General features: G+C 42.3%; 1 protein-coding gene across 1 annotated transcript in view; it reads right to left on the bottom strand.

The window, feature by feature from the left end:
- The window catches only part of LOC139760211 (uncharacterized), a 543,167-nt gene that overhangs the window by 176,229 nt on the left and 339,423 nt on the right, over positions 1-27,515 (bottom strand). The window contains exons 9-10 of the mRNA XM_071683146.1: positions 20,618-20,886; positions 20,153-20,192 (exon numbers count right to left, since the gene is read on the bottom strand). Coding sequence (XP_071539247.1) covers positions 20,153-20,192; positions 20,618-20,886 — 309 coding nt within the window. The remainder of the gene's footprint in view (positions 1-20,152; positions 20,193-20,617; positions 20,887-27,515) is intronic.

Here is a 27,515-nt window from a genome sequence, read left to right as displayed (position 1 = left end):
CTTTGCATTCAAATCACCCATCACTATAACCCGGTCTCATGCATCAAAACCACTAACACACTCATTCAACTGCTCCCAAGAACTTGCCTCTCATGATCTTTCTTCTCATGCCCAGGTGCATATGCACCAATAATCACCCATCTCTCTCCATCAACTTTCAGTTTTACCCATATTAATCGAGAATTTACTTTCTTACATTCTATCACATACTCCCACAACTCCTGTTTCAGGAGTACTGCTACTCCTTCCCTTGCTCTTGTCCTCTCACTAACCCCTGACTTTACTCCCAAGACATTCCCAAACCACTCTTCCCCTTTACCCTTGAGCTTCGTTTCACTCAGAGCCAAAACATCCAGGTTCCTTTCCTCAAACACACTACCTATCTCTCTTTTTTTCACATCTTGGTTACATCCACACATATTTAGGCACCCCAATCTGAGCCTTCGAGGAGGATGAGCACTCCCCACATGACTCCTTCATCTGTTTCCCATTTCAGAAAGTTAAAAATGTACAAGGAGGGGAGGATTTCTGGCCCCCCGCTCCCGTCCCCTCTAGTCGCTTTCTACGACACGCGAGGAATGCGTGGGAAGTATTCTTTCACCCCTATCCCCAGGGATAATATATATATATATACATACACATACACACACATACACACACATACGCACATACACACACACACACACACACACACACATATATATGTGCTGAAAAAGGACTGATGATTGGGAATACCTGGTTTAAAAAGCGAGATATACATAAGTATACTTATGTAAGTAGGAGCGATGGCCAGAGAGCATTATTGGATTACGTGTTAATTGACAGGCGCGCGAAAGAGAGACTTTTGGATGTTAATGTGCTGAGAGGTGCAACTGGAGGGATGTCTGATCATTATCTTGTGGAGGGTAAGGTGAAGATTTGTATGGGTTTTCAGAAAAGAAGAGTGAATGTTGGGGTGAAGAGGGTGGTGAGAGTAAGTGAGCTTGGGAAGGAGACTTGTGTGAGGAAGTACCAGGAGAGACTGAGTACAGAATGGAAAAAGGTGAGAACAATGGAAGTAAGGGGAGTGGGGGAGGAATGGGATGTATTTAGGGAATCAGTGATGGATTGCGCAAAAGATGCTTGTGGCATGAGAAGATTGGGAGATGGGTTGATTAGTAAGGGTAGTGAGTGGTGGGATGAAGAAGTAAGAGTATTAGTGAAAGAGAAGAGAGAGGCATTTGGACGATTTTTGCAGGGAAAAAATGCAATTGAGTGGGAGATGTATAAAAGAAAGAGACAGGAGGTCAAGAGAAAGGTGCAAGAGGTGAAAAAAAGGGCAAATGAGAGTTGGGGTGAGAGAGTATCATTAAATTTTAGGGAGAATAAAAAGATGTTCTGGAAGGAGGTAAATAAAGTGCGTAAGACAAGGGAGCAAATGGGAACTTCAGTGAAGGGCACAAATGGGGAGGTGATAACAAGTAGTGGTGATGTGAGAAGGAGATGGAGTGAGTATTTTGAAGGTTTGTTGAATGTATTTGATGATAGAGTGGCAGATATAGGGTGTTTTGGTCAAGGTGGTGTGCAAAGTGAGAGGGTTAGGGAAAATGATTTGGTAAACAGAGAAGAGGTAGTAAAAGCTTTGCGGAAGATGAAAGCCGGCAAGGCAGCAGGTTTGGATGGTATTGCAGTGGAATTTATTAAAAAAGGGGGTGACTGTATTGTTGACTGGTTGGTAAGGTTATTTAATGTATGTATGACTCATGGTGAGGTGCCTGAGGATTGGCGGAATGCGTGCATAGTGCCATTGTACAAAGGCAAAGGGGATAAGAGTGAGTGCTCAAATTACAGAGGTATAAGTTTGTTGAGTATTCCTGGTAAATTATATGGGAGGGTATTGATTGAGAGGGTGAAGGCATGTACAGAGCATCAGATTGGGGAAGAGCAGTGTGGTTTCAGAAGTGGTAGAGGATGTGTGGATCAGGTGTTTGCTTTGAAGAATGTATGTGAGAAATACTTAGAAAAGCAAATGGATATGTATGTAGCATTTATGGATCTGGAGAAGGCATATGATAGAGTTGATAGAGATGCTCTGTGGAAGGTATTAAGAATATATGGTGTGGGAGGCAAGTTGTTAGAAGCAGTGAAAAGTTTTTATCGAGGATGTAAGGCATGTGTACGTGTAGGAAAAGAGGAAAGTGATTGGTTCTCAGTGAATGTAGGTTTGCGGCAGGGGTGTGTGATGTCTCATTGGTTGTTTAATTTGTTTATGGATGGGGTTGTTAGGGAGGTGAATGCAAGAGTTTTGGAAAGAGGGGCAAGTATGAAGTCTATTGGGGATGAGAGAGCTTGGGAAGTGAGTCAGTTGTTCACTGATGATACAGCGCTGGTGGCTGATTCATGTGAGAAACTGCAGAAGCTGGTGACTGAGTTTGGAAAAGTGTGTGAAAGAAGAAAGTTAAGAGTAAATGTGAATAAGAGCAAGGTTATTAGGTACAGTAGGGTTGAGGGTCAAGTCAATTGGGAGGTGAGTTTGAATGGAGAAAAACTGGAGGAAGTAAAGTGTTTTAGATATCTGGGAGTGGATCTGGCAGCGGATGGAACCATGGAAGCGGAAGTGGATCACAGGGTGGGGGAGGGGGCGAAAATTCTGGGAGCCTTGAAGAATGTGTGGAAGTCGAGAACATCATCTCGGAAAGCAAAAATGGGTATGTTTGAAGGAATAGTGGTTCCAACAATGTTGTATGGTTGCAAGGCGTGGGCTATGGATAGAGTGGTGCGCAGGAGGATGGATGTGCTGGAAATGAGATGTTTGAGGACAATGTGTGGTGTGAGGTGGTTTGATCGAGTAAGTAACGTAAGGGTAAGAGAGATGTGTGGATATAAAAAGAGCGTGGTTGAGAGAGCAGAAGAGGGTGTCTTGAAATGGTTTGGGCACATGGAGAGAATGAGTGAGGAAAGATTGACCAAGAGGATATATGTGTCGGAGGTGGAGGGAACGAGGAGAAGTGGGAGACCAAATTGGAGGTGGAAAGATGGAGTGAAAAAGATTTTGTGTGATCGGGGCCTGAACATGCAGGAGGGTGAAAGGAGGGCAAGAAATAGAGTGAATTGGATCGATGTGGTATACCGGGGTTGACGTGCTGTCAGTTGATTGAATCAGGGCATGTGAAGAGTCTGGGGTAAACCATGGAAAGCTGTGTAGGTATGTATATTTGCGTGTGTGGATGTATGTATATACATGTGTATGGGGGTGGGTTGGGCCATTTCTTTCGTCTGTTTCCTTGCACTACCTCGCAAACATGGGAGACAGCGGGAAAAGAAAAAAAAAAAAAAAAATTATATATATATATATATATATTATCCCTGAGGATAGGGGAGAAAGAATACTTCCCACGTATTCCCTGCGGGTCGTAGAATCATAGAAGGCGACTAAAAGGGGAGGGACCGGGGGGCTGGAAATCCTCCCCTCTCGGTTTTTTTTTAATTTTCCTAAAGAAGGAATGAAGAAGGGGGCCAGGTGAGGATATTCCCTCAAAGGCCCAGCCCTCTGTTCTTAACGCTACCTCGCTAATGCGGGAAATGGTGAATAGTTTGAAAGAAAAGAAAAAATATATATATATATATATATATATATATATACATATATATATATATATATATATATATATTTTTTTTTTTTTTTTTTTTATACTTTGTCGCTGTCTCCCGCGTTTGCGAGGTAGCGCAAGGAAACAGACGAAAGAAATGCCCCCCCCCCCCATACACATGTACATACACACGTCCACACACGCAAATATACATACCTACACAGCTTTCCATGGTTTACTTCAGACGCTTCACATGCCTTGCTTCAATCCACTGACAGCACGTCAACCCCTGTATACCACATGACTCCAATTCACTCTATTTCTTGCCCTCCTTTCACCCTCCTGCATGTTCAGGCCCCGATCACACAAAATCTTTTTCACTCCATCTTTCCACCTCCAATTTGGTCTCCCTCTTCTCCTCGTTCCCTCCACCTCCGACACATATATCCTCTTGGTCAATCTCTCCTCACTCATTCTCTCCATGTGCCCAAACCATTTCAAAACACCCTCTTCTGCTCTCTCAACCACGCTCTTTTTATTTCCACACATCTCTCTTACCCTTACGTTACTTACTCGATCAAACCACCTCACACCACACATTGTCCTCAAACATCTCATTTCCAGCACATCCATCCTCCTGCGCACATCTCTATCCATAGCCCACGCCTCGCAACCATACAACATTGTTGGAACCACTATTCCCTCAAACATACCCATTTTTGCTTTCCGAGATAGTGTTCTCGACTTCCACACATTTTTCAAGGCTCCCAAAATTTTCGCCCCCTCCCCCACCCTATGATCCACTTCCGCTTCCATGGTTCCATCCGCTGACAGATCCACTCCCAGATATCTAAAACACTTCACTTCCTCCAGTTTTTCTCCATTCAAACTCACCTCCCAATTGACTTGACCCTCACCCCTACTGTACCTAATAACCTTGCTCTTATTCACATTTACTCTCAACTTTCTTCTTCCACACACTTTACCAAACTCAGTCACCAGCTTCTGCAGTTTCTCACATGAATCAGCCACCAGCGCTGTATCATCAGCGAACAACAACTGACTCACTTCCCAAGCTCTCTCATCCCCAACAGACTTCATACTTGCCCCTCTTTCCATGACTCTTGCATTTACCTCCCTTACAACCCCATCCATAAACAAATTAAACAACCATGGAGACATCACACACCCCTGCCGCAAACCTACATTCACTGAGAACCAATCACTTTCCTCTCTTCCTACACGTACACATGCCTTACATCCTCGATAAAAACTTTTCACTGCTTCTAACAACTTGCCTCCCACACCATATATTCTTAATACCTTCCACAGAGCATCTCTATCAACTCTATCATATGCCTTCTCCAGATCCATAAATGCTACATACAAATCCATTTGCTTTTCTAAGTATTTCTCACATACATTCTTCAAAGCAAACACCTGATCCACACATCCTCTACCACTTCTGAAACCGCACTGCTCTTCCCCAATCTGATGCTCTGTACATGCCTTCACCCTCTCAATCAATACCCTCCCATATAATTTACCAGGAATACTCAACAAACTTATACCTCTGTAATTTGAGCACTCACTCTTATCCCCTTTGCCTTTGTACAATGGCACTATGCACGCATTCCGCCAATCCTCAGGCACCTCACCATGAGTCATACATACATTAAATAACCTTACCAACCAGTCAACAATACAGTCACCCCCTTTCTTAATAAATTCCACTGCAATACCATCCAAACCTGCTGCCTTGCCGGCTTTCATCTTCCGCAAAGCTTTTACTACCTCTTCTCTGTTTACCAAATCATTTTCCCTAACCCTCTCACTTTGCACACCACCTCGACCAAAACACCCTATATCTGCCACTCTGTCATCAGACACATTCAACAAACCTTCAAAATACTCATTCCATCTCCTTCTCACATCACCGCTACTTGTTATCACCTCCCCATTTACGCCCTTCACTGAAGTTCCCATTTGCTCCCTTGTCTTACGCACCCTATTTACCTCCTTCCAGAACATCTTTTTATTTTCCCTAAAATTTACTGATAGTCTCTCACCCCAACTCTCATTTGCCCTTTTTTTCACCTCTTGCACCTTTCTCTTGACCTCCTGTCTCTTTCTTTTATACTTCTCCCACTCAATTGCATTTTTTCCCTGCAAAAATCGTCCAAATGCCTCTCTCTTCTCTTTCACTAATACTCTTACTTCTTCATCCCACCACTCACTACCCTTTCTAAACAGCCCACCTCTCACTCTTCTCATGCCACAAGCATCTTTTGCGCAATCCATCACTGATTCCCTAAATACATCCCATTCCTCCCCCACTCCCCTTACTTCCATTGTTCTCACCTTTTTCCATTCTGTACACAGTCTCTCCTGGTACTTCCCCACACAGGTCTCCTTCCCAAGCTCACTTACTCTCACCACCTTCTTCACCCCAACATTCACTCCTCTTTTCTGAAAACCCATACTAATCTTCACCTTAGCCTCCACAAGATAATGATCAGACATCCCTCCAGTTGCACCTCTCAGCACATTAACATCCAAAAGTCTCTCTTTCGCACGCCTGTCAATTAACACGTAATCCAATAACGCTCTCTGGCCATCTCTCCTACTTACATAAGTATACTTATGTATATCTCGCTTTTTAAACCAGGCATTCCCAATCATCAGTCCTTTTTCAGCACATAAATCTACAAGCTCTTCACCATTTCCATTTACAACACTGAACACCCCATGCATACCAATTATTCCCTCAACTGCCACATTACTCACCTTTGCATTCAAATCACCCATCACTATAACCCGGTCTCGTGCATCAAAACCGCTAACACACTCATTTAGCTGCTCCCAAAACACTTGCCTCTCATGATCTTTCTTCTCATGCCCAGGTGCATATGCACCAATAATCACCCACCTCTCTCCATCAACTTTCAGTTTTACCCATATTAATCGAGAATTTACTTTCTTACATTCTATCACATACTCCCACAACTCCTGTTTCAGGAGTATTGCTACTCCTTCCCTTGCTCTTGTCCTCTCACTAACCCCTGACTTCACTCCCCAGACATTTCCAAACCACTCTTCCCCTTTACCCTTGAGCTTCGTTTCACTCAGAGCCAAAACATCCAGGTTCCTTTCCTCAAACATACTACCTATCTCTCCTTTTTTCACATCTTGGTTACATCCACACACATTTAGGCACCCCACTCTGAGCCTTCGAGGAGGATGATCACTCCCCGCGTGACTCCTTCTTCTGTTTCCCATTTTAGAAAGTTAATACAAGGAGGGGAGGATTTCCGGCCCCCCGCTCCCGTCCCCTCTAGTCGCTTTCTACGACACGCGAGGAATACGTGGGAAGTATTCTTTCACCCCTATCCCCAGGGATAATATACATATATATATACATATACACACACACACACACACACACACATATGCACATACACACACACACACACACATACATATATATACATATGAAAAATGTAAGAAACAATATATATATATATATATATATATATATTTATCTATTTATTTATTTATTTTGCTTTGTCGCTGTCTCCCACGTTTGCGAGGTAGTGCAAGGAAACAGACGAAAGAAATGGCCCAACACATCCCCATACACATGTATATACATACATGTCCACACACAGCACATATACATATCTATACATCTCAATGCATGCATATATATACACACACAGACATATACATATATACACATGTACATAATTTATACTTTTTTTTAGTTCATTTTATTTTGCTGTCTCCCGTGTTAGCAAGGTAGCGCAAGGAAACAGACGAAAGAATGGCCCAACCCAATCACATACACATATATATACATACACATCCACACACGCAATATACATACCTATACATCTCAACGTATACATGTACATACACACACAGACATATACATATATACACGTGTACATAATTCATACTTTCTGCCTTTATTCATTCGCAACACCACCTCGCCACACATGTAACAACATCCCCCTCCCCCCTCATGTGTGCGAGGTAATGGTAAGCAAAGACAACAAAGGCCCCATTCGTTCACACTCAGTCTCTCCCTGTCATACAATAATGCACCAAAACCACAGCTCCCTTTCCACATCCAGGCCCCACACAACTTTCCATGGTTTACCCCAGACGCTTCACATGCTCTGGTTCAATCCATTGACAGCACGTCGGCCCCAGTATACCACATTGTTCCAATTCACTCTATTCCTTGGACGCCTTTCACCCTCCTGCATGTTCAGGCACCGATCACACAAAATCTTTTTCACTACATCCTTCCACCTCCAATTTGGTCTCCCACTTCTCCTCGTTCCCTGCACCTCAGACACATATACCCTCTTTGTCAATCTTTCCTCACTCATTCTCTCCATGTGATTGACCAAACCACTTCAAAATACCCTCTTCTGCTCTCTCAACCACACTCTCTTTATTACCACACATCTCTCTTACCCTTACATTACTTACTCGATCAAACCACCTCACACCACATACTGTGCTCAAACATCTCATTTCCAGCACATCCATCCTTCTCCGCACAACTCTATCCACAGCCTACACCTCACAACCATACAACATTGTTGGAACCACTATTCCTTCAAACATACCCATTTTTGCTTTCCAAGATAATGTTCTTGACTTCCACACACTCTTCAACGCTCCCAGAATTTTCACCCCCTTCCCCACCCTATGATTCACTTCCGCTTCCATGGCTCCATCTGCTGCCAAATCCACTCCCAGATATCTAAAATGCTTTACTTCCTCCAGTTTTTCTCCATTCAAACTTACCTCCCAATTGGCTTGACCCTCAACCCTACTATACCTAATAACCTTGCCCTTATTCACATTTACTCTTAACTTTCTTTTCTCACACACTTTACCAAACTCAGTCACCAGCTTCTGCAGTTTCTCACATGAATCAGCCACCAGTGCTGTATCATCAGCGAACAACAACTGACTCACGTCCCACGCTCTCTCATCCACAACAGACTGCATACTTGCCCCTCTTTCCAAAACTCTTGCATTCACCTCCCTAACAACCCCATCCATAAACAAATTAAACAATCATGGAGACATCACACACTCCTGCCGCAAACCTACATTCACTGAGAACCAATCACTTTCCTCTCTTCCTACACGTACACATGCCTTACATCCTCAATAAAAACTTTTCACTGCTTCTAACAACTTGCCTCCCACACCATATATTCTTAATACCTTCCACAGAGCATCTCTATCAACTCTATCATATGCCCTCTCCAGATCCATAAATGCTACATACAAATCCATTTGCTTTTCTAAGTATTTCTCACATACATTCTTCAAAGCAAACACCTGATCCACACATCCTCTACCACTTCTGAAACCACACTGCTCTTCCCCAATCTGATGCTCCCAAGACTATTCCAAACCATTCCTCTCCTTTTACCTTTGAACTTTCTTTCACTCAGAGCCAGAACATCCAGGTTTCTTTCTTCAAACATATTATCTCTCCTTTCTTCTCATCTTGGTTACATCCACACACATTTAGACATTCAGTCTGAGCCTTTGAGAAAAATGAGCACTCCCCACTTGAGTCCTTTTTCTGTTTCCCCTTTTACAAATACATATTTGCCATTTCCCACATTAGCAAGGTAGTGTTATACTATAGTGTTATACTATTCACCATTTTTCGCGTTAGCGAGGTAGCGTTGAGAACAGAGGACCGGACCTTTGAGGGAATATCCTCACCTGGCCCCCTTCTCCGTTCCCTCTTTTGGAAAACAAAAAAAAAAAAACGAGAGGGGAGGATTTCCTTACCCCGCTCCCTTCCCTTTTAGTTGCCTTTACGACACGCAGGGAATACGTGGGAAGTATTCTTTCTCCCCATCCCCATGGATATATATATATATATCCCTGGAGATGAGAAAGAACACTTCTCACGTATTCCCAGCATATCGTAGAAGGCGAATAAAAGGGTAGGGGGCAGGGGTTGAAAATCCTCCCTTCCCTATTTTACTTTTCCAAAGGAAGGAACAGAGAAGGGGGCCAAGTGAGAGTATTCTCTATAAGGCTCAGTCCTGTTTATGACACTACCTTGCTAATGTGGGAAATGGCAAATATGTATTTGTAAAGGGGGAAACAGAAAAAGGAATCAAGTGGGGAGTGCTCATTTTTCTCAAAGGCTCAGACTGAATGTCTAAATGTGTGTGGATGTAACCAAGATGAGAAGAAAGGAGAGATAATATGTTTGAAGAAAGAAACCTGGATGTTCTGGCTCTGAGTGAAAGAAAGCTCAAAGGTAAAATGGGAGGAATGGTTTGGAATAGTCTTGGGAGTAAAGTCAGGGGTTAGGGAGAAGACAAGAGCTAAGGAAGGAGTAGCATTACTCATGAAGCAGGAGTTGGGGACTGTGTGACAGAATGTAATAAAGTAAGTTCTAAACTGATGAATAAAACTGAAAGTGCATGGAGAGAGACAGGTGATTACTGGTGCCCATGCACCTGGACATAAGAAGAGATATCATGAGAGGCAAGTGTTTTGGGAGGAAGTTAGTGAGTGTGTCAGCAGCTTTGATACACAAAACCAGGTATTAGTGATAGGTGATTTAAATGCAGTGAGTAATGTTGCAGTTAAGGGTACAATTGTTGTACATGAGGTATTCATGGTTTAAAAAGAGAGATATATATAAGTATACATATGTGAGTAGGAGAGATGGTCAAAGGGCATTACTGGATTACATATAAATTGTTTTTCTACATGTAAATTGTTTATAGATGGGGTTGTTAGGGAGGTGAATGCAAGAGTTTTGGAAAGAGGGGCAAGTATGCAGTCTGTTGTGGATGAGAGAGCTTGGAAAGTGAGTCAGTTGTTGTTCGCTGATGATACAGCGCTAGTGGCTGACTCAGGTGAGAAACTGCAGAAGCTGGAGACCGAGTTTTTGTAAAGTGTGTGAAAGAAGGAAGCTAAGAGTAAATGTGAAAAAGAGCAAGGTTATTAGGCACAGTAGGGTTGAAGGACAAGTCAACTGGGAAGTAAGTTTGAATGGAGAAAAACTGGAGGAAGTGAAGTGTTTTAGATATCTGGGAGTGGATTTGGCAGTGGATGGAACCATGGAAGCTGAAGTGAATCATAGGGTGGGGGAGGGGGCAAAAGTTCTGGGAGCATTGAAGAATGTGTGGAAGTCAAGAATTTTATCTTGGTAAGCAAAAATGGGCATGTTTGAAGGAATAGTGGTTCCAACAATGTTATATGGTTGCGAGGCGTGGGTTATAGATAGAGTTGTGCAGAGGAGGGTGGATGTGCCGGAAATGGGATGTCTGAGGACAATATGTGGTGTGAGGTGGTTTGATCGAGTAAGTAATGAAAGGGTAAGAGAAATGTGTGGTAATAAAAAGTGTGGTTGATGGAACAGAAGAGGGTGTTTTGAAGTGGTTTGGTCACATGGAGAGAATGAGTGAGGAAAGATTGACAAAGAGGATATATGTGTCAGAGGTGGAGGGAACGAGGAGAAATGGAAGGATGGAGTGAAAAAGATTTTGTGTGATCGGGGCCTGAACATACAAGAGGGTGAAAGGCGTGCAAGGAATAGAGTGAATTGAAATGATGTGGTATACCGGGGTCGACGTGCTGTCAATGGATTGAATCAGGGCATGTGAAGCACCTGGGGTAAACCATGGAAAGTTTTGTGGGGCCTGGATGTGGAAAGGGAGCTGTGGTTTCGGTGCATTATACATGACAGCAAGAGACTGAGTGTGAACGAATGTGGCCTTTGTTGTCTTTTCCTAGTGGTACCTCATGCATATGCGGGAGGAAGGGGTCGTTATTTCATGTGTGGCGGGGTGGCAATGGGAATGAATAAGGTCAGACAGTATGAATTATGTACATGTGTATATATGTATATGTCTGTGTGTGTATATATGTATACGTTGAGATGTATAGGTATGTATATGTGCGTATGTGAACGTGTATGCATATACATGTGTATGTGGGTGGGTTGGGCCATTCTTTTGTCTGTTTCCTTGCGCTACCTCGGTAACGCGGGAAACAGCGACAAAGTATAATAAATATAAATAAAAATGTAAATTGACAGGCGTGTTAAAGACAGATTTTTGGATGTTTATGTACTGAGAGGGGTAGCTGGAGGGATGTCTGATCACTGTCTGGTGGAGGCAAAGGTGAAGATTTTTAGATTTTCAAAAAAGAAGAGAGAATGTTGGAGAGAAGCGAGCGTTGAGAGTAAGTGAGCTTGAAAAGGGCACTTGTGTGAGGATGTACCAGGAGAGATTGAACGGCAATAGGTAAGAGCATGACATGAGGGGTGTGGGTGAGGAATGGCATGTATCTAGAGAAGCAGTGATGGCGTGTGCAAAAGTAACATGTGGCATGAGAAAGGTGGGAGATGGGCGGATTAGAAAGGGGAGTGAGTGGTGGAATGAAAAAGTAAATTTGCTAAGTGAAGAACAAAAGAGAAGCTTTTGGGTGATACTTACAAGGAAGGAGCAGAAATAACTGGGATATGTATAAAAATGTGTTTCATGATAAAGTGGCAGATATAGGGTGTTTTGGTCGAGGTGGTGTGCAAAGTGAGAGGGTTAGGGAAAATGATTTGGTAAACAGAGGAGAGGTAGTAAAAGCTTTGCGGAAGATGAAAGCCGGCAAGGCAGCAGGTTCGGATGGTATTGCAGTGGAATTTATTAAAAAAGGGGGTGACTGTATTGTTGACTGGTTGGTGAGGTTATTTAATGTATGTATGATTCATGGTGAGGTGCCTGAGACTTAGCGGAATGCTTGCATAGTGCCATTGTACAAAGGCAAAGGGGTTAAGAGTGAGTGCTCAAATTACAGAGGTATAAGTTTGTTGAGTATTCCTGGTAAACTATATGGGAGGGTATTGATTGAGAGGGTGAAGGCATGTACAGAGCATCAGCTTGGGGAAGAGCAGTGTGGTTTCAGAAGTGGTAGAGGATGTGTGGATCAGGTGTTTGCTTTGAAGAATGTATGTGAGAAATACTTAGAAAAGCAAATGGATTTGTATGTAGCATTTATGGATCTGGAGAAGGCATATGATAGAGTTGATATAGATGCTCTGTGGAAGGTACTAAGGATATATGGTGTGGGAGGAAAGTTGTTAGAAGCAGTGAAAAGTTTTTATCGAGGATGTAAGGCATGTGTACGTGTAGGAAGAGAGGAAATTTCTTGCTTCTCAGTGAATGCAGGTTTGCGGCAGGGGTGTGTGATGTCTCCATGGTTGTTTAATTTGTTTATGGATGGGGTTGTTAGGGAGGTGAATGCAAGAGTTTTGGAAAGAGGGGCATGTATGCAGTCTGTTGGGGATGAGAGAGCTTGGGAAGTGAGTCAGTTGTTTGCTGATGATACAGTGCTGGTGACTGATTCATGTGGGAAACTGCAGAAGCTGGTGACTGAGTTTGGTAAAGTGTGTGAAAGAAGAAAGTTAAGAGTAAATGTGAATAAGAGCAAGGTTATTAGGTACAGTAGGGTTGAGGGTCAAGTCAATTGGGAGGTAAGTTTGAATGGAGAAAAACTGGAGGAAGTAAAGTGTTTTAGATATCTGGAAGTGGATCTGGCAGCAGATGGAACCATGGAAGCGAAGTAAATCATAGGGTGGGGGAGGGGGCGAAAATCCTGGGAGCCTTGAAGATTGTGTGGAAGTCGAGAACATTATCTTGGAAAGCAAAAATGGGTATGTTTGAAGGAATAGTGGTTACAACAGTGTTGTATGGTTGCGAGGCGTGGGCTATGGATAGAGTTGTGCGCAGGAGGGTGGATGTGCTGGAAATGAGATGTTTGAGGACAATATGTGGTGTGAGGTGGTTTGATCGAGTAAGTAATGTAAGGGTAACAGAGATGTGTGGAAATAAAAAGAGTGTGGTTGAGAGAGCAGAAGAGGGTGTTTTGAAATGGTTTGGGCAAATGGAGAGAATGAGTGAGGAAAGATTGACCAAGAGGATATATGTGTCGGAGGTGGAGGGAACGAGGAGAAGTGGGAGACCAAATTGGAGGTGGAAAGATGGAGTGAAAAAGATTTTGAGTGATAGGGGCCTGAACATGCATGAGGGTGAAAGGCGTGCAGGGAATAGAGTGAATTGGATCGATGTGGTATACTGGGGTCGACGTGCTGTCAATGGATTGAATCAGGGCATGTGAAGCGTCTGGGGTAAACCATGGAAAGTTCTGTGGGGCTTGGATGTGGAAAGGGAGCTGTGGTTTTGGGCATTATTGCATGACAGCTGGAGACTTGAGTGTGAGCGAATGGGGCCTTTGCTGTCTTTTCCTGGCGCTGCCTCGCGCACATGAGGGGGGAGGGGGATGTTATTCCATGTGTGGCGAGGTGGCAATGGGGGTGAGTAGGGGCAGACAGTGTGAATTGTGTGCATGTGTGTATATGTGTGTGTCTGTGTGTGTGTATATATGTGTGGGTGTGTATGTTTGCGTGTGTGGACGTATGTTTGCGTGTGTGGACGTATGTGTGTGTGCATGTGTGTGGGGGCGGGTGGTTGGGCTATTTCTTTCGTCTGTTTCCTTGCACTACCTCGCAGGCGCGGGAGACAGCGACAAAGCAAAATAAATAAATAAATATGTATAAAACAGAGGAGGAAGTCAAGAGGAAGGTGCAAGGGTTAAAAAGAGGGTAAATAGGAGTTGGGTTGAGAACGTATCATTAAACTTTAGAGAGTATAAAAAGATAATTTGGAAGGAAGCAAATAACATGCGTAGGGCAGGAGAACAAATGGGAACATCCGTGAAGGGAGCAAGGAGAGAAGTTATAACAGGTTGTGGAGAAGTGAGGAGATGGAGTAAGTATTTTGAAGGTTTGTTGAATGTGTCTGATGATAGAGTGGAAAAGGCAGGGTGTTTTGGTTGTGGTGGTGTGTGAAGTGAGAGGGTCAGGGAGAATGGTTTGGTTAAGAGAGAAGAGGTAGTGAAAGCTTTGTGGAAGAAGAAATCAGGCAAGGTGACCGGTTTGGATGTTATTGCAGTTGAATTTATCCAGAAAGGGGGTGACTACGTTCTTGATTGGTTGGTAAAGATATTCAGTGTACGTATGGATCATGGTGAAGTGCCTGAGGATTGGCAGAATGCATGCATAGTGCCACTGTGCAGCTGCAAAGGGGATAAAGTGAGTGTTCAAACGGCAGAGGAATAATTTTGTTGAGTATTCCTGGGAAAATATATGGGAGGGTATTGACTGAGAGGGTGAAGGCATGTACAGAGCATCATATTGGGGAAGGGCAGTGTGGTTTCAGAAGTGGTAGAGGATGTGCAGATCACGCATTTGCTTTGAAGAATGTGAGTGAGAAATACTTAGAAAAACGTATGGATTTGTATGTAGCATTTATGGATCTGGAGAAGGCATATGATTGAGTTGATGCTTCTCCTTAGGGGAGAACATTGTGGTGGTAGCTATTCATGTGGCTTGTTATGCTCAACCCAATTACAATGCACTCAATTTTCAATGCATCTAATGAACAAATTTGTGTCGTCAGAGTTCTTAAGTTCTTTTGAAAAGAAAGAAAGTTTATTCTTTATATTCATGTGCTTTGAAAAATTGTAAAAGGATATATGAATTTTTCATTTCTTTCAATGTATAAATGTTTAAAGAAAAATATGGAGGTAAAATAAATGTACGGCCCTTCCATCAATGTGAGATTCATAATCTGGCCCTACTCCTAAAGTAACTGAATAGTCCTGAGCTAGCACATGCAATATTCAGCAAGTTGTGGCATAACATGATCATTGTGTGGCCATAAGCAACTCACAAGAAGGGTCATTTTGATAACTGCTTCTTTCCTTGTACATCGAAGCTCTGGAATTCTCTACTCTCTCATATCTTTCCAAACAACTATGACCTAGCACAGTTGAAAAGGCAGTTTTTTCATTTTCTCAAAAATTTGTATATACTTTTCTTTGTCTTTTCTTTTCCTGTTTCATAATCCTCTCTATATCTTAATTAAGGCCTGGCCTTGATGTGGACTTTTGTCCATGACAAGAACCTTCAACATGAAAAAAAAAAATTACTCAGCTGCTCCCATGACATTTACCTCTAATGATCATTCATTCCATGGCCAGAAGCATATGCACTAATAATACCCTCCCCCTCACCATCCAATTTCATTTCTACCCACATCAGTTTAGAAATCACTCCCTTACACACACTTTCAAAACTTCTGCTTCAAAAGTAGTGCTACTCCTTCCTTAGCTCTTGTCTTCTCACCAACCCCTTACTTTATTCCTAATACTTTTCCACACCATTCTCTCCCTTTACCCTTGAGGTTTCTTTAACCCAGAGCCAGAACATCCAGGTTCCTTTCCTCAAAAATACTACCTATCTCTCTTCTCTTCTCATCTTGGTTACATCCACACACATTTAGACACCCTAGCTTGAGCCTTCAAGGAGGACGGAGCACTTACTGCTTGACTCCTTCTTCTGCTCCAATCTTTTAGAAACTGAAACACAAGAAGAGGGGGAGTCCAGATCCCTGGACCCATCCCCTTTAGTTGCCTTCAACAAAATGCAGGGAGTACAGAGGTAGCATTTTCTTCTGCCACAATCAGAAGTAGAGAAATATTGGACCTTTTGAGCAAGTAGTTCCTAAATGAGACAGCATTCCCTTTCATTAACTGATGATACAATCTCAATGAAGATGACTCTACTAACGGTGTTATCAAAAGTAGGTAGAGTCCAGTAACACTTTTATACAGGTATAAAGATAAATACATATACACAGACTACACCCTGGATGAATCAAGGAATACTTATCTTGGTAAAGAGTAGGGCTCTAAGCTATAAGCTGACTGGTATCAGACATAAATTATCTCTTACTTTAAGATAAGTAATAAGGAAAGTGACGTAAGGGGAGTTGGGGAGGAATGGGATGTATCTAGGGAAGCAGTGATGGCTTGTGCAAAAGATGCCTGTAGCATGAGAAAGGTGGGAGGTGAGCAGATTCAAAAGGGTAGTGAATAGTGGGATGAAGAAGCGAGATTGTTAGTGAAAGAAAAGAGAGAGGCATTTGGATGATTTTTTTTTTTTTTCTTTGTCGCTGTCTCCCGCGTTTGCGAGGTAGCGCAAGGAAACAGACGAAAGAAATGGCCCAACCCACCCCCATACACATGTATATACATACGTCCACACACGCAAATATACATATCTACACAGCTTTCCATGGTTTACCCCAGACGCTTCACATGCCTTGATTCAATCCACTGACAACACGTCAACCCCGGTATACCACATCGCTCCAATTCACTCTATTCCTTGCCCTCCTTTCACCCTCCTGCATGTTCAGGCCCCGATCACACAAAATCTTTTTCACTCCATCTTTCCACCTCCAATTTGGTCTCCCTCTTCTCCTCGTTCCCTCCATCTCCGACACATATATCCTCTTGGTCAATCTTTCCTCACTCATTCTCTCCATGTGCCCAAACCATTTCAAAACACCCTCTTCTGCTCTCTCAACCACGCTCTTTTTATTTCCACACATCTCTCTTACCCTTACGTTACTTACTTGATCAAACCACCTCACACCGCACATTGTCCTCAAACATCTCATTTCCAGCACATCCATCCTCCTGCGCACAACTCTATCCATAGCCCATGCCTCGCAACCATACAACATTGTTGGAACCACTATTCCTTCAAACATACCCATTTTTGCTTTCCGAGATAATGTTCTCGACTTCCACACATTCTTCAAGGCTCCCAGAATTTTCGCCCCCTCCCCCACCCTATGATCCACTTCCGCTTCCATGGTTCCATCCGCTGCCAGATCCACTCCCAGATATCTAAAACACTTCACTTCCTCCAGTTTTTCTCCATTCAAACTCACCTCCCAATTGACTTGACCCTCAACCCTACTGTACCTAATAACCTTGCTCTTATTCACATTTACTCTTAACTTTCTTCTTTCACACACTTTACCAAACTCAGTCACCAGCTTCTGCAGTTTCTCACATGAATCAGCCACCAGCGCTGTATCATCAGCGAACAACAACTGACTCACTTCCCAAGCTCTCTCATCCCCAACAGACTTCATACTTGCCCCTCTTTCCAAAACTCTTGCATTCACCTCCCTAACAACCCCATCCATAAACAAATTAAACAACCATGGAGACATCACACACCCCTGCCACAAACCTACATTCACTGAGAACCAATCACTTTCCTCTCTTCCTACACGTACACATGCAGGGAAATAATGCAAATGACTGAGAGATGTATAAAAGAAAGCGGCAGGAGGTCAAGAGAAAGCTGCAAGTGGTGAAAAAGAGGGCAAATAAGAGTTGGGGTTAGAGGGTATCATCAAATTCTAGGAAGAATAAAAAGATGTTTTGGAAGGAGGTATATGTGAGTAACACAAGAGAACAAATGAGAACATTGGTGAAGGGGGCAAATGGGGAGGTTATAACAAGTAGTGATGAAGTGAGAAGGAGATGGAGTAAGTATTATGGTTTATGGAATGTGTTTTATGATATAGGGTGTTTTGGTCAAGGTGGTGTGTGAAGTGAGAGGGTCAGAGTGAACAGAGAAGAGGTAGTGAAACCTCAGCAGAAGATGAAAGCCAGCAAGGTGGCAGCTTTGGATGGTACTGCATTGGAATTTATAAAAAAAAAAAAAGGGGGTGACTGCGTTCTTGATTGGTTGGTAAGGGTATTCAATGTATGTATGGTTCATGGTAAAGTGCCTGAGGATTGGTGGAATATATGCATAATGCCATTGTACAAAGGCAAAGGGGATAATGGTGAGTGTTCAAATTACTGAGGTATAAGTCTGTTGAGTATTCCTGGAAAATCATATGGGAAGGTATTGATTGATAGGGTAAAGGCATGTACACAGAGCATCAGATCAGGGAAGAGCAGTGGTATCAGAAGAGGTAGAGGATGTGTGGATCAGGTGTTTGCTTTGAGGAATGTATGTGAGAAATTCTTAGAAAAACAGATGGACTTGTATGTAGCATTTATGGACCTGGAGAAGGCATATGATGGGGGGGATAGAGATGCTTTGTGGAAGATTTTAAGAGGATATGGTGTGGGAGGTAAGTTGCCAGAAGCAGTGAAAAGTTTTTACAAAGGATGTACGGCATGTGTACGAGTAGGAAGAGAGAAAAGTGACTGGTTCCCTGTGAGTGTCAGTTTGTGGCACGGATGTGTGATGTCACCATGGTTGTTTAATTTGTTTATGAATGGGGTGGTAAGGGGAGTGAATGCAAGAGTTTTGGAAAGGGGCAAGTATGCAGTCTGTTGCAGATGAGAGGGCTTGGGAAGTGAGTCAGCTGTTGTTCACAGATGATACAGCACTGGTGGCTGATTCGGGTGAGAAATTGCTGAAGCAGGTGACTGAGTTTGGTAAAGTGTGGGAAAGAAGAAAGTTGAGAGTAAATGCAAATAAGAGCAAGGTCATTAAGTTCAGCAGGGTTGAGGGACAAGTAAATTGGGAGGTAAGTTTGAATGGAGAAAAATGGAGGAAAAGAAGTGTTTTAGATATCTGAGAGTGGACTTAACAGTGAATGGAACCATAAGTGAGTCACATGGTTGGGGATGGAGTGAAGGTTCTGGGAGCGTTGAAGAATGTGTGGAAGGCGAGAACATTATCTCAGAGAGCAAAAATGGGTATGTTTGAAGGAATAGTGGTTCCAACAGTGTTACATGGTTGCGAGGCATGGGCTAAAGATCGGGTTTGCGGAGGAGGGTGGATGTGTTGGAAATGAGACGTCTGAGGACAATATGTGGTGTGAGGTGGTTTGAGTGAGTAAGTAATGAAAGGGAGGGAGAGAGATGTGTGGTAATAAAAATAGTGTGGTTGAGATGGCAGAAGAGGGTGTGCAGAAGAGGGTGTGTTGAAATGGTTTGGACACATGGAGAGAATGAGTGAGGAAAGATTGACAAAGAGGATATATGCATCAGAGGTGGAGGGAAGATGAAGTGGGAGACCAAATTGGAGATAGAAGGATGGAGTGAAAAAGATTTTGAGTGATCTGGTCCTGAACATACAGGAGGGTAAAAGGCATGCAAGGAATAGAGTGAATTGGATTGATGTGGTATTCCAGGGTCGACATGGCATCAATGGATTGAACCAGGGAATGTGAAGCTTCTGGGGTAAATCATGGAAAGTTCTGTGGGGCCTGGATGTGGAACAGGAGCTGTGGTTTTGGTGCATTACACATGACAGCTAGAGGCTGAGTGTTAATGAATGTGGCCTTTTTTTGTCTGTTCCTGGTGCTGCCTCGCTGGAGGGGAATGCTCTTTCATGTGTGGCAGGGTGGCGATAGGAATCGATGAAGGTGGCAAGTATGGATATGTACATGTGTATTATGTATATGTCTGTGTATGTATGTATATGTATGTATACACTGAAATGTATATGCATGTATATGTGCATGCATGTCTGGGCATTTATGTATATACATGTGTATGTGGGTGGGTGGGGTCATTCCTCGTTTGTTTCCTTGTGCTGCCTCACTAATGCAACAGATAGCCATTAAGTGTAATAAATAAATCAATAGAGAAAATCTTCAAACACCTTCCTGAGTTGCTCAGAAATAAATCCAAACCATAGATACTCCACAAGTTTATGATCCCAGGAAAAGGTATCTGAAAATTATGAAAAAGTCTGAATATGTCTGCTGCATCTAGAGATCAGGAGAACAGAACGGTGTTTGGTCTGTGGGATACTGAAGTCATCACAAAGTGTAGGGTGCTGACAGAGTACAGTCCTAAAGTGAGAAACTGCCACAAGCATTGCTTGGATGGTATTAATCTCACCAAAATAAAAGTTAGTGGTTCCTAGACTCTATAGACCATTACAGTCTCCCATTGCTTATGGAACAAACTGAACCTTGGGAGACATTGCTCACTACATGTAGGAGATGATGGGATTTCCAACCTACGACTGGGGTGCCCTCGGAACATAAAAAACTTTCTATAGATACCACTGCAGCAAGTAATACAAATGGGAAATACAATGTATCAACATCTGCAGTGCTATAAAAATACAGTATACACAGAGTCAAGATTCTAAGTGAGATAAAATACGATAGAAGATTCATCACATCTGGTATTTGCAGAAATATTAACTAACCTTTGAAATGGATCCAAGTAAAATGAAGAAAGGTAGTTTCCTGTATAATCCATGATGTTAAAAAAACGAACATCTGGATGCCATGTAGATATGTAGTCACTCGATACCTCTTCAAAGGAGATGCCAAAAAGTTCTGAGCACATTTCCAAAAGACCAACAAGGACATGCTCAAAAGGGAAATACTCCTGTAACTGCAGGTCATCAAATCTGAAATTCACCAAAAATACATGAGATGATATAATGAATAGCTACATTTGCTCTTGGATAAGTCAAATAAGTAACAAGGTCTTCTGCAAAATGTGAAAAACAAAGGACACATAAATGCACAATGCTTTTTAGAAATATATTATCTGCTTTTGGCATAATAAAACATCTCCAACTGAAAAAATATACCAGTATATACAGTGTCCATAGAGAAATTCTGCAGTTTATCAACCAAAGATTCCTCCCTTACATGCACTATGGACTTATCAAAAACTACAGGTGTCAGAAACATGATAAGAAGTTAAAATGTGTCTCAATGATGCATTGAGGACAGCTGCAACCAGATGATTGCCTACTGATGTAAGTGAAACTTTCAAATGATAAATTATATAAGTGGTACAGAAATGGGTGTGGTGGAGGGAGAAATCTATACAGAGTTGGATTTCCCTATAGAAGAATTACACTCCTGACTTAAGGAGGCGTTGAGAGTCAGCATAAGCCCTGGGGCATACAAAATAATTGTATCCCCCTCCTTTTCCAAAAGGGAGGTACAGAGAAATTTTTTTTGGGGGGCCACTTTCTTTCTCCCTCTGCTTTTTAAATGTATCACAATGATGATCAAAATTAGGGCAGCAGTAAGCTTACAACCAAGTCAAATGCCTGTACAGTATCAAGTGATGATGGTGGACTGGGGATAAAGATTTTTCCTTCACACCTGATACAGGATTAAGTGGCCTTTCGCCAAACACTGAGCCCCAGGTCAGCATCCCACCTCCCCCTCACTGAGCCTGATGACCTAACTTTGCTGAAAACACCTGCATACCTATGATGAGATTTTGCCATTAGGTAGGGCTTGTATGTAGTGCTCACTAAACATCTTGCTTGTTCTTCTCTGCTGTCATGCACTTCAAATAACTTGATCTTGGGCACATCATATATGAGGCACTTAGTGTAATAAGAGAGAACTACCATCATTTCTGTAATAACAGAAAGGCCTATCCATATATATCACAGGACATGGTCCTCATCATGGTGGACTCACCCTAACTGCCCTGAAATTTCCCATGTTTTACAAGGGTGGCAGACCACGTGTGTTAGCATGAAAGTGCAGCTCTGCTCTGTACTACAAGGATAAGCACACCTCAAGGGGCAAATAATAAGTATTTCAGCTGCAGTCTTATGGCTCCATCAGCCATGAAGCATTGAGTTTTCTGCCACAGTCACGCTCATCTTATAAATGTCTTCACAGGGGTGTGATGCTCTTGCTCTTTCTACCTTAACTTTGCAGTCATAGTCATCATTTTGAGATTTTCTTATAATGACATGCAACCTATTATGGAATGCAACTGTCTAAAGTGGCAAGAGAGAATAGATAAGTGGAAAGAGGTGGATGCAAAAAGAAAAAAAAAAAAAAAAGATACACTGGAGCTGCATAAATCAGCTTGCAGTGCAAAACCCAGCAATCTGTTGCTTCCTATGTTGTGGGTCATATTTGTACTCGTGGATATTTTAGTAAATAAGGAATAGAAAAATCATGGTTATTTTTCTATGGTTTCGGGGGTCTTGATGATTATCAGAAAAATATTAATCTTGCGAACCTTGTAAGTGCTTCAAAGTTCTGGGGACGTGAAGCTCTACTTCATTTATGACAGACCGAATAGAATACTCCACCATATTAAGCACACTGTGATTTATGACAATACCATGAGTAACATGCCTAAAACCTTTTTATAGCATTCATGGTTTGTCCAACCAACATGTAAGGATTGTTCTGGCTAAAAAGACAATGAATGACACAAGAGACCCTGACAAACACAATAGGCCTTCTGTGTCAAAAGAATGTAAATTATCCAAGAACATAACAGATTACAATCAGTGTACAGTCACTACAATAATGTTAAAAGTCCAGATAAGAACTACCTTCAAACTGCCCTCAACATTATCATCCCCTTCAACATGTTTTCTGAGTGGGTGAAACACATCCATGAAGACAAAAAAATGGTGAGCAACATGTACCATTAAAATATTCTCAATAAAGATCTTATTATGAAGTTTGAACCCCCGAAAGTGACAACTGTAAGTACTGTGACAAAGTGAATAATGAAATTAGTAATAAGAGTAAGGAAATTAAGTTGAGAAATTAAAACACACAAAAGATTTGTCAAAGCAACTCAAAACACTTTCATAGTCTTATAAAAGCATTGAAGATTCAACACGTGCCACAAGTTGAAATGAATTGCAGCAAGTACTGCCAAACCAAAGTATACAATCCCATGAAAAAAACTTTTGGTGCATAATTTTGGTGTGCACAGGGGAGAAAGAATACCTCCCACGTATTCCCCGCGTGTCAAAGAGAGTGACTAAAGGGGACAGAAGCAGAGGGCTAGAAACCCCCCCCCCATCCTTGTATTTTAAACTTCAAGGGGAAACAAAAGAGGGAGTCATGCGGGGAGTGCTCATCCTCCTCGAAGGCTCAGATTGGGGTGTCTAAATGTGTGTGGATGTAACCAAGATGAGAAAAAAGGAGAGATAGATATTATGTTTGAGGAAAGGAACCTGGATGTTTTGGTTCTGAATGAAATGAAACTCAAGGGTAACAGGGAAGAGTGGTTTGGGAATGTCTTGGGAGTGAAGTCAGGGGTTGGTAAGTACATAAGAGCAAAGGAAGGAGTAACACTACTCCTGGAGCAGGAGTTGTGGGAGAATGTGATAGAGTGTACGACAGTAAACTCTAGAATGATATGGGAAAAACTGAAAGTGGATGGAGAGAGATGGGTGATTATTGGTGCCTATGCACCTGGTCATGAGATGAAAAAATCATGAGAGGCAGGTGTTTTGGGAGCAGCTGAGTGAGTGTGTTAGCAGCTTTGATGCAAGAGACTGGGTTATAGTAATGGGTGATTTGAATGCAAAGGTGAGTAATGTGGCAGTTGAGGGTATAATTGGTGTTCATGGGGTGTTCAAGTTGCAAACGGAAATGGGAAGAGCTTGTAGATTTGTATGCTGAAAAAGAAGTAATGATTGGGAATACCTGGTTTAAAAAGAGAGTAAACATAAGTATACATATATAGGTAGGAGAGATGGCCACAGTGTTACCGGATTACGTGTTAATTGATAGGCGTGTGAAAGAGAGACTTTTGGATGTTAATGTGCTGAGAGGTGCAGCTGCAGGTATGTCTGATCATATTCTTGTAAAGGCAGAGGTGAAGATTTATAGAGGTTTTCAAGAGAAGAGAGAATGTTGGGGTGAAGAGAGTGGTGAGAGTAAGTGAGCTTGGGAAGGAGACTTGTGTGAGGAAGTACCAGGAGAGATTGAGTGCAGAATGGCAAAAGGTGAGAGCAAATGACATAAGGGGAGTGGGGGAGGAATGGGATGTATTTAGAGAAGCAGTGATGGCTTGCACAAAAGATGCCTGTGGCATGAGAAAGGTGGGAGGTGGGCAGATTAAAAAGGGTAATGAGTAGTGGGATGAAGTGAGAGTGTTAGTGAAAGAGAAGAGAGAGGAGTTTGGACAATTTTTGCAGGGAAGCAGTGCAAATGACTTAGAGATGTATAAAAGAAAGAGGCAAGAGGTGAAGAGAAATGTGCAAGAGGTGAAAAAGAGGGCAAATGAGAGTTGGGGTGAGAGAGTATCATTAAATTTTAGGGAGAATAAAAAGATGTTTTGGGAGGAGGTAAATAAAGTGTGTAAGACAAGAGGGGTTGTTTGGGATTGTTAGAGAGGTGAATGCAAGAGTTTTCGAGAGAAGGGCAAGTATGCAGTCTATTGTGGATCTATCTAAATCTTTTTCACTTCATCATTCTACCTCCAATTTGGTCTCCCACTTCTCATTCCCTCCACCTCTGACACATATATCCTCTTTGCCAATCATTCCTCACTCACTCTATCCATACGACTAAACCATTTCAATACACCCTCTTCTGCTTTCTCAGCCACACTCTTTTTATTACCACACATCTCTCTTACCCTTTCATTACTTACTTGATCAAACCATCTCACACCACATATTGTCCTCAAACATCTTATTTCCAACACATCCACCCTCCTCAGCAGCCCTATGTATAGCCCATGCCTCGCAACCATATAACAATGTTGGAACCACTATTCCTTCAGACATAACCATTTTTTCTCTCCAAGATAACGTTCTAACTTTCCACACATTCTTCAATGCTCATAGTACCTTCACCCCCTCCCCCACCCTGTGACTCACATCTGCTTCCATGGTTCCATCCTTTGCTAAATCCACTCCCAGATATCTAAAACACTTCACTTCCTCCAGTATTTCTCCACTCAATCTTAACTCCCAACTTACTTGTCCCTCAACCCTACTGAACCTAATAACCTTGCTCTTATTCACATTTACTCTCAGCTTTCTTCTTTCACACACTTTACCAAACTCAGTCAGTCACCAGCTTCTGCAGTTTCTCACCTGAATCAGCCACTAGCGTTGTATCATCAGCGAACAACAACTGACTCACTTCCCAAGCCCTTTCATCCACAACAGACGGCATACTTACCCCTCTCTCCAATACTCTCGCATTCACCTCCCTAACAACCCCATCCACAAACAAATTAAACAACCATGGAGACATCACGCACCCCTGCCGCAAACCGCCATTCACTGGGAACCAATCACTTTCTTCTCTTCCAACTCGTACACATGCTCTACATCCTCAATACAAACTTTTCACTGCTTCTAGCAACTTACCTCCCACACCACATACCACATACCTTCCACAAAGAATCTCTATCAACTCTATCATATGCCTTCTACAGATCCATAAATGCTACATACAAATCCATCTGTTTTTCTAAGTATTTCTCACACATATTCTTGAAAACAAACACCTAATCCACACATCCTCTGCCTCTTCTGAAACCACATGGCTCTTCCCCAATCTGAGGCTCTGTACGTGCCTTTACCCTCTCAATCAAAACCCTCCCATATAATTTACCAGGAATACTCAACAAACTTATACCTCTGTAATTTGAGCATTCACCTTTATCCCCTTTGCCTTTGTACAATGGCATTATGCATGCATTTTGCTAATCATCAGGCAATTCACCATGATCCATACATACAGTGAATATCTTCACCAACCAGTTAATGACAGTCATGCCCTTTTTTAATACATTCCACTGAAGGACCATCCAAATCCGCCGACTTGCCGGCTTTCATCTTCCGCAAAGCTTTTACTACCTCTTCTCTCTTTACCAAACCATTCTTCCTGAACCATTCACTTTCTACACCACCTCGACCAAAACACCCTATATCTGCCACTCTATCATCAAAAACATTCAACAGCCTCTCAAAATACTTGCTCCATCTCCTTCTCACTTCACCACTACTTGTTATCACCTCTCCATTAGCCCCCTTCACTGATGTTCCCATTTGTTCTCTTATGTTACACACTTTATCTACCTCCTTCTACAACATCTTTTTATTCTCCCTAAAATTTAATGATACTCTATCACCCCAACTCTCAATTGCCCTGTTTTTCACCGCTCGCACCTTTCCCTTGACCTCCTGCCTCTTTCTTTTATACATCTCCCAGTCAGTGATAATATTTCCCTGCAAAAATTGTCCAAATGCCTCTCTCTTCTCTTTCACTAATAATCGTACTTCTTAATCCCACCACTCACTACCCTTTCTAATCTCCCCACCTCCCACTTTTCTCATGCCACAGGCATCTTTTGCGCAAGCTATCATTGCTTCCCTAAATACATCCCATTCCTTCCCCACTCCCCTTACGTCATTTGCCCTTACCTTTTTCCATTCTGCACTAAATCTTTCCAGATACTTCCTCACACAAGTCTCCTTTCCAAGCTCACTTACTCTCATGACTATCTTCACCCCAACATTCTCTCTTCTTTTCTGAAAACCTCTACAAATCTTCACTTTCGCTTCCACAAGATAATGATCAGACATCCCTCCAGTTGCTACTCTCAGCACATTTACATCCAAAAGTCTATCTTTCACACGCCTATCAATTATCAAGTAATCCAATAACGCTCTCTGGCTATCTCTCCTAATTACTTACGTATACTTATGTATATATCTCTTTTTAAACCACTTGGAAAAACAGATGGATTTGTATTTAGCATTTATGGATCTGGAGAAGGCATATGGTAAAGTTGATAGAGATGCTATGTGGAAGATATTAAGAGCATATGGTGTGGGAGGTACGTTGCTAGAAGGAGTGAAAAGTTTTTATCGAGGATATAAGGCATGTGTACGAGTAGGAAGAGTGGAGAGTGATTGGTTCCCAGTAATTGTTGGTTTGCGGCAGGGGCGCGTGATGTCTCCATGGTTGTTTAATCTGTTTATGAATGGGGTGGTTAGGGAGGTGAATGCAAAAGTTTTGGAGAGAGGGGCAAGTATGCAGTCTGTTGTGGATGAGAGGGCTTGAGAAGTGAGTCAGTTGCTATTCACTGATGATATAGCACTGGTAGCTGCTTTAGGTGAGAAACTGCAGAAGCTGGTGACTGAGTTTTGTAAAGTGTGTGAAAGAGGAGAGCTGAGAGTAAATGTGAATAAGAGCATGGTTATTAGGTTCAGTAGGGTTGAGGGACAAGTAAATGTGGTAAGTGAGAATGGAGGTAAGTGAGGTAAGTGAGAATGGAGAAAAA

This window comes from Panulirus ornatus, chromosome 35, assembly GCF_036320965.1.
Source record: "Panulirus ornatus isolate Po-2019 chromosome 35, ASM3632096v1, whole genome shotgun sequence".
Lineage (NCBI taxonomy): Eukaryota > Metazoa > Arthropoda > Malacostraca > Decapoda > Palinuridae > Panulirus > Panulirus ornatus.
The sequence above is the reverse complement of the archived record's forward strand: the minus strand, read 5'-3'. Positions and strand labels throughout refer to the sequence as shown.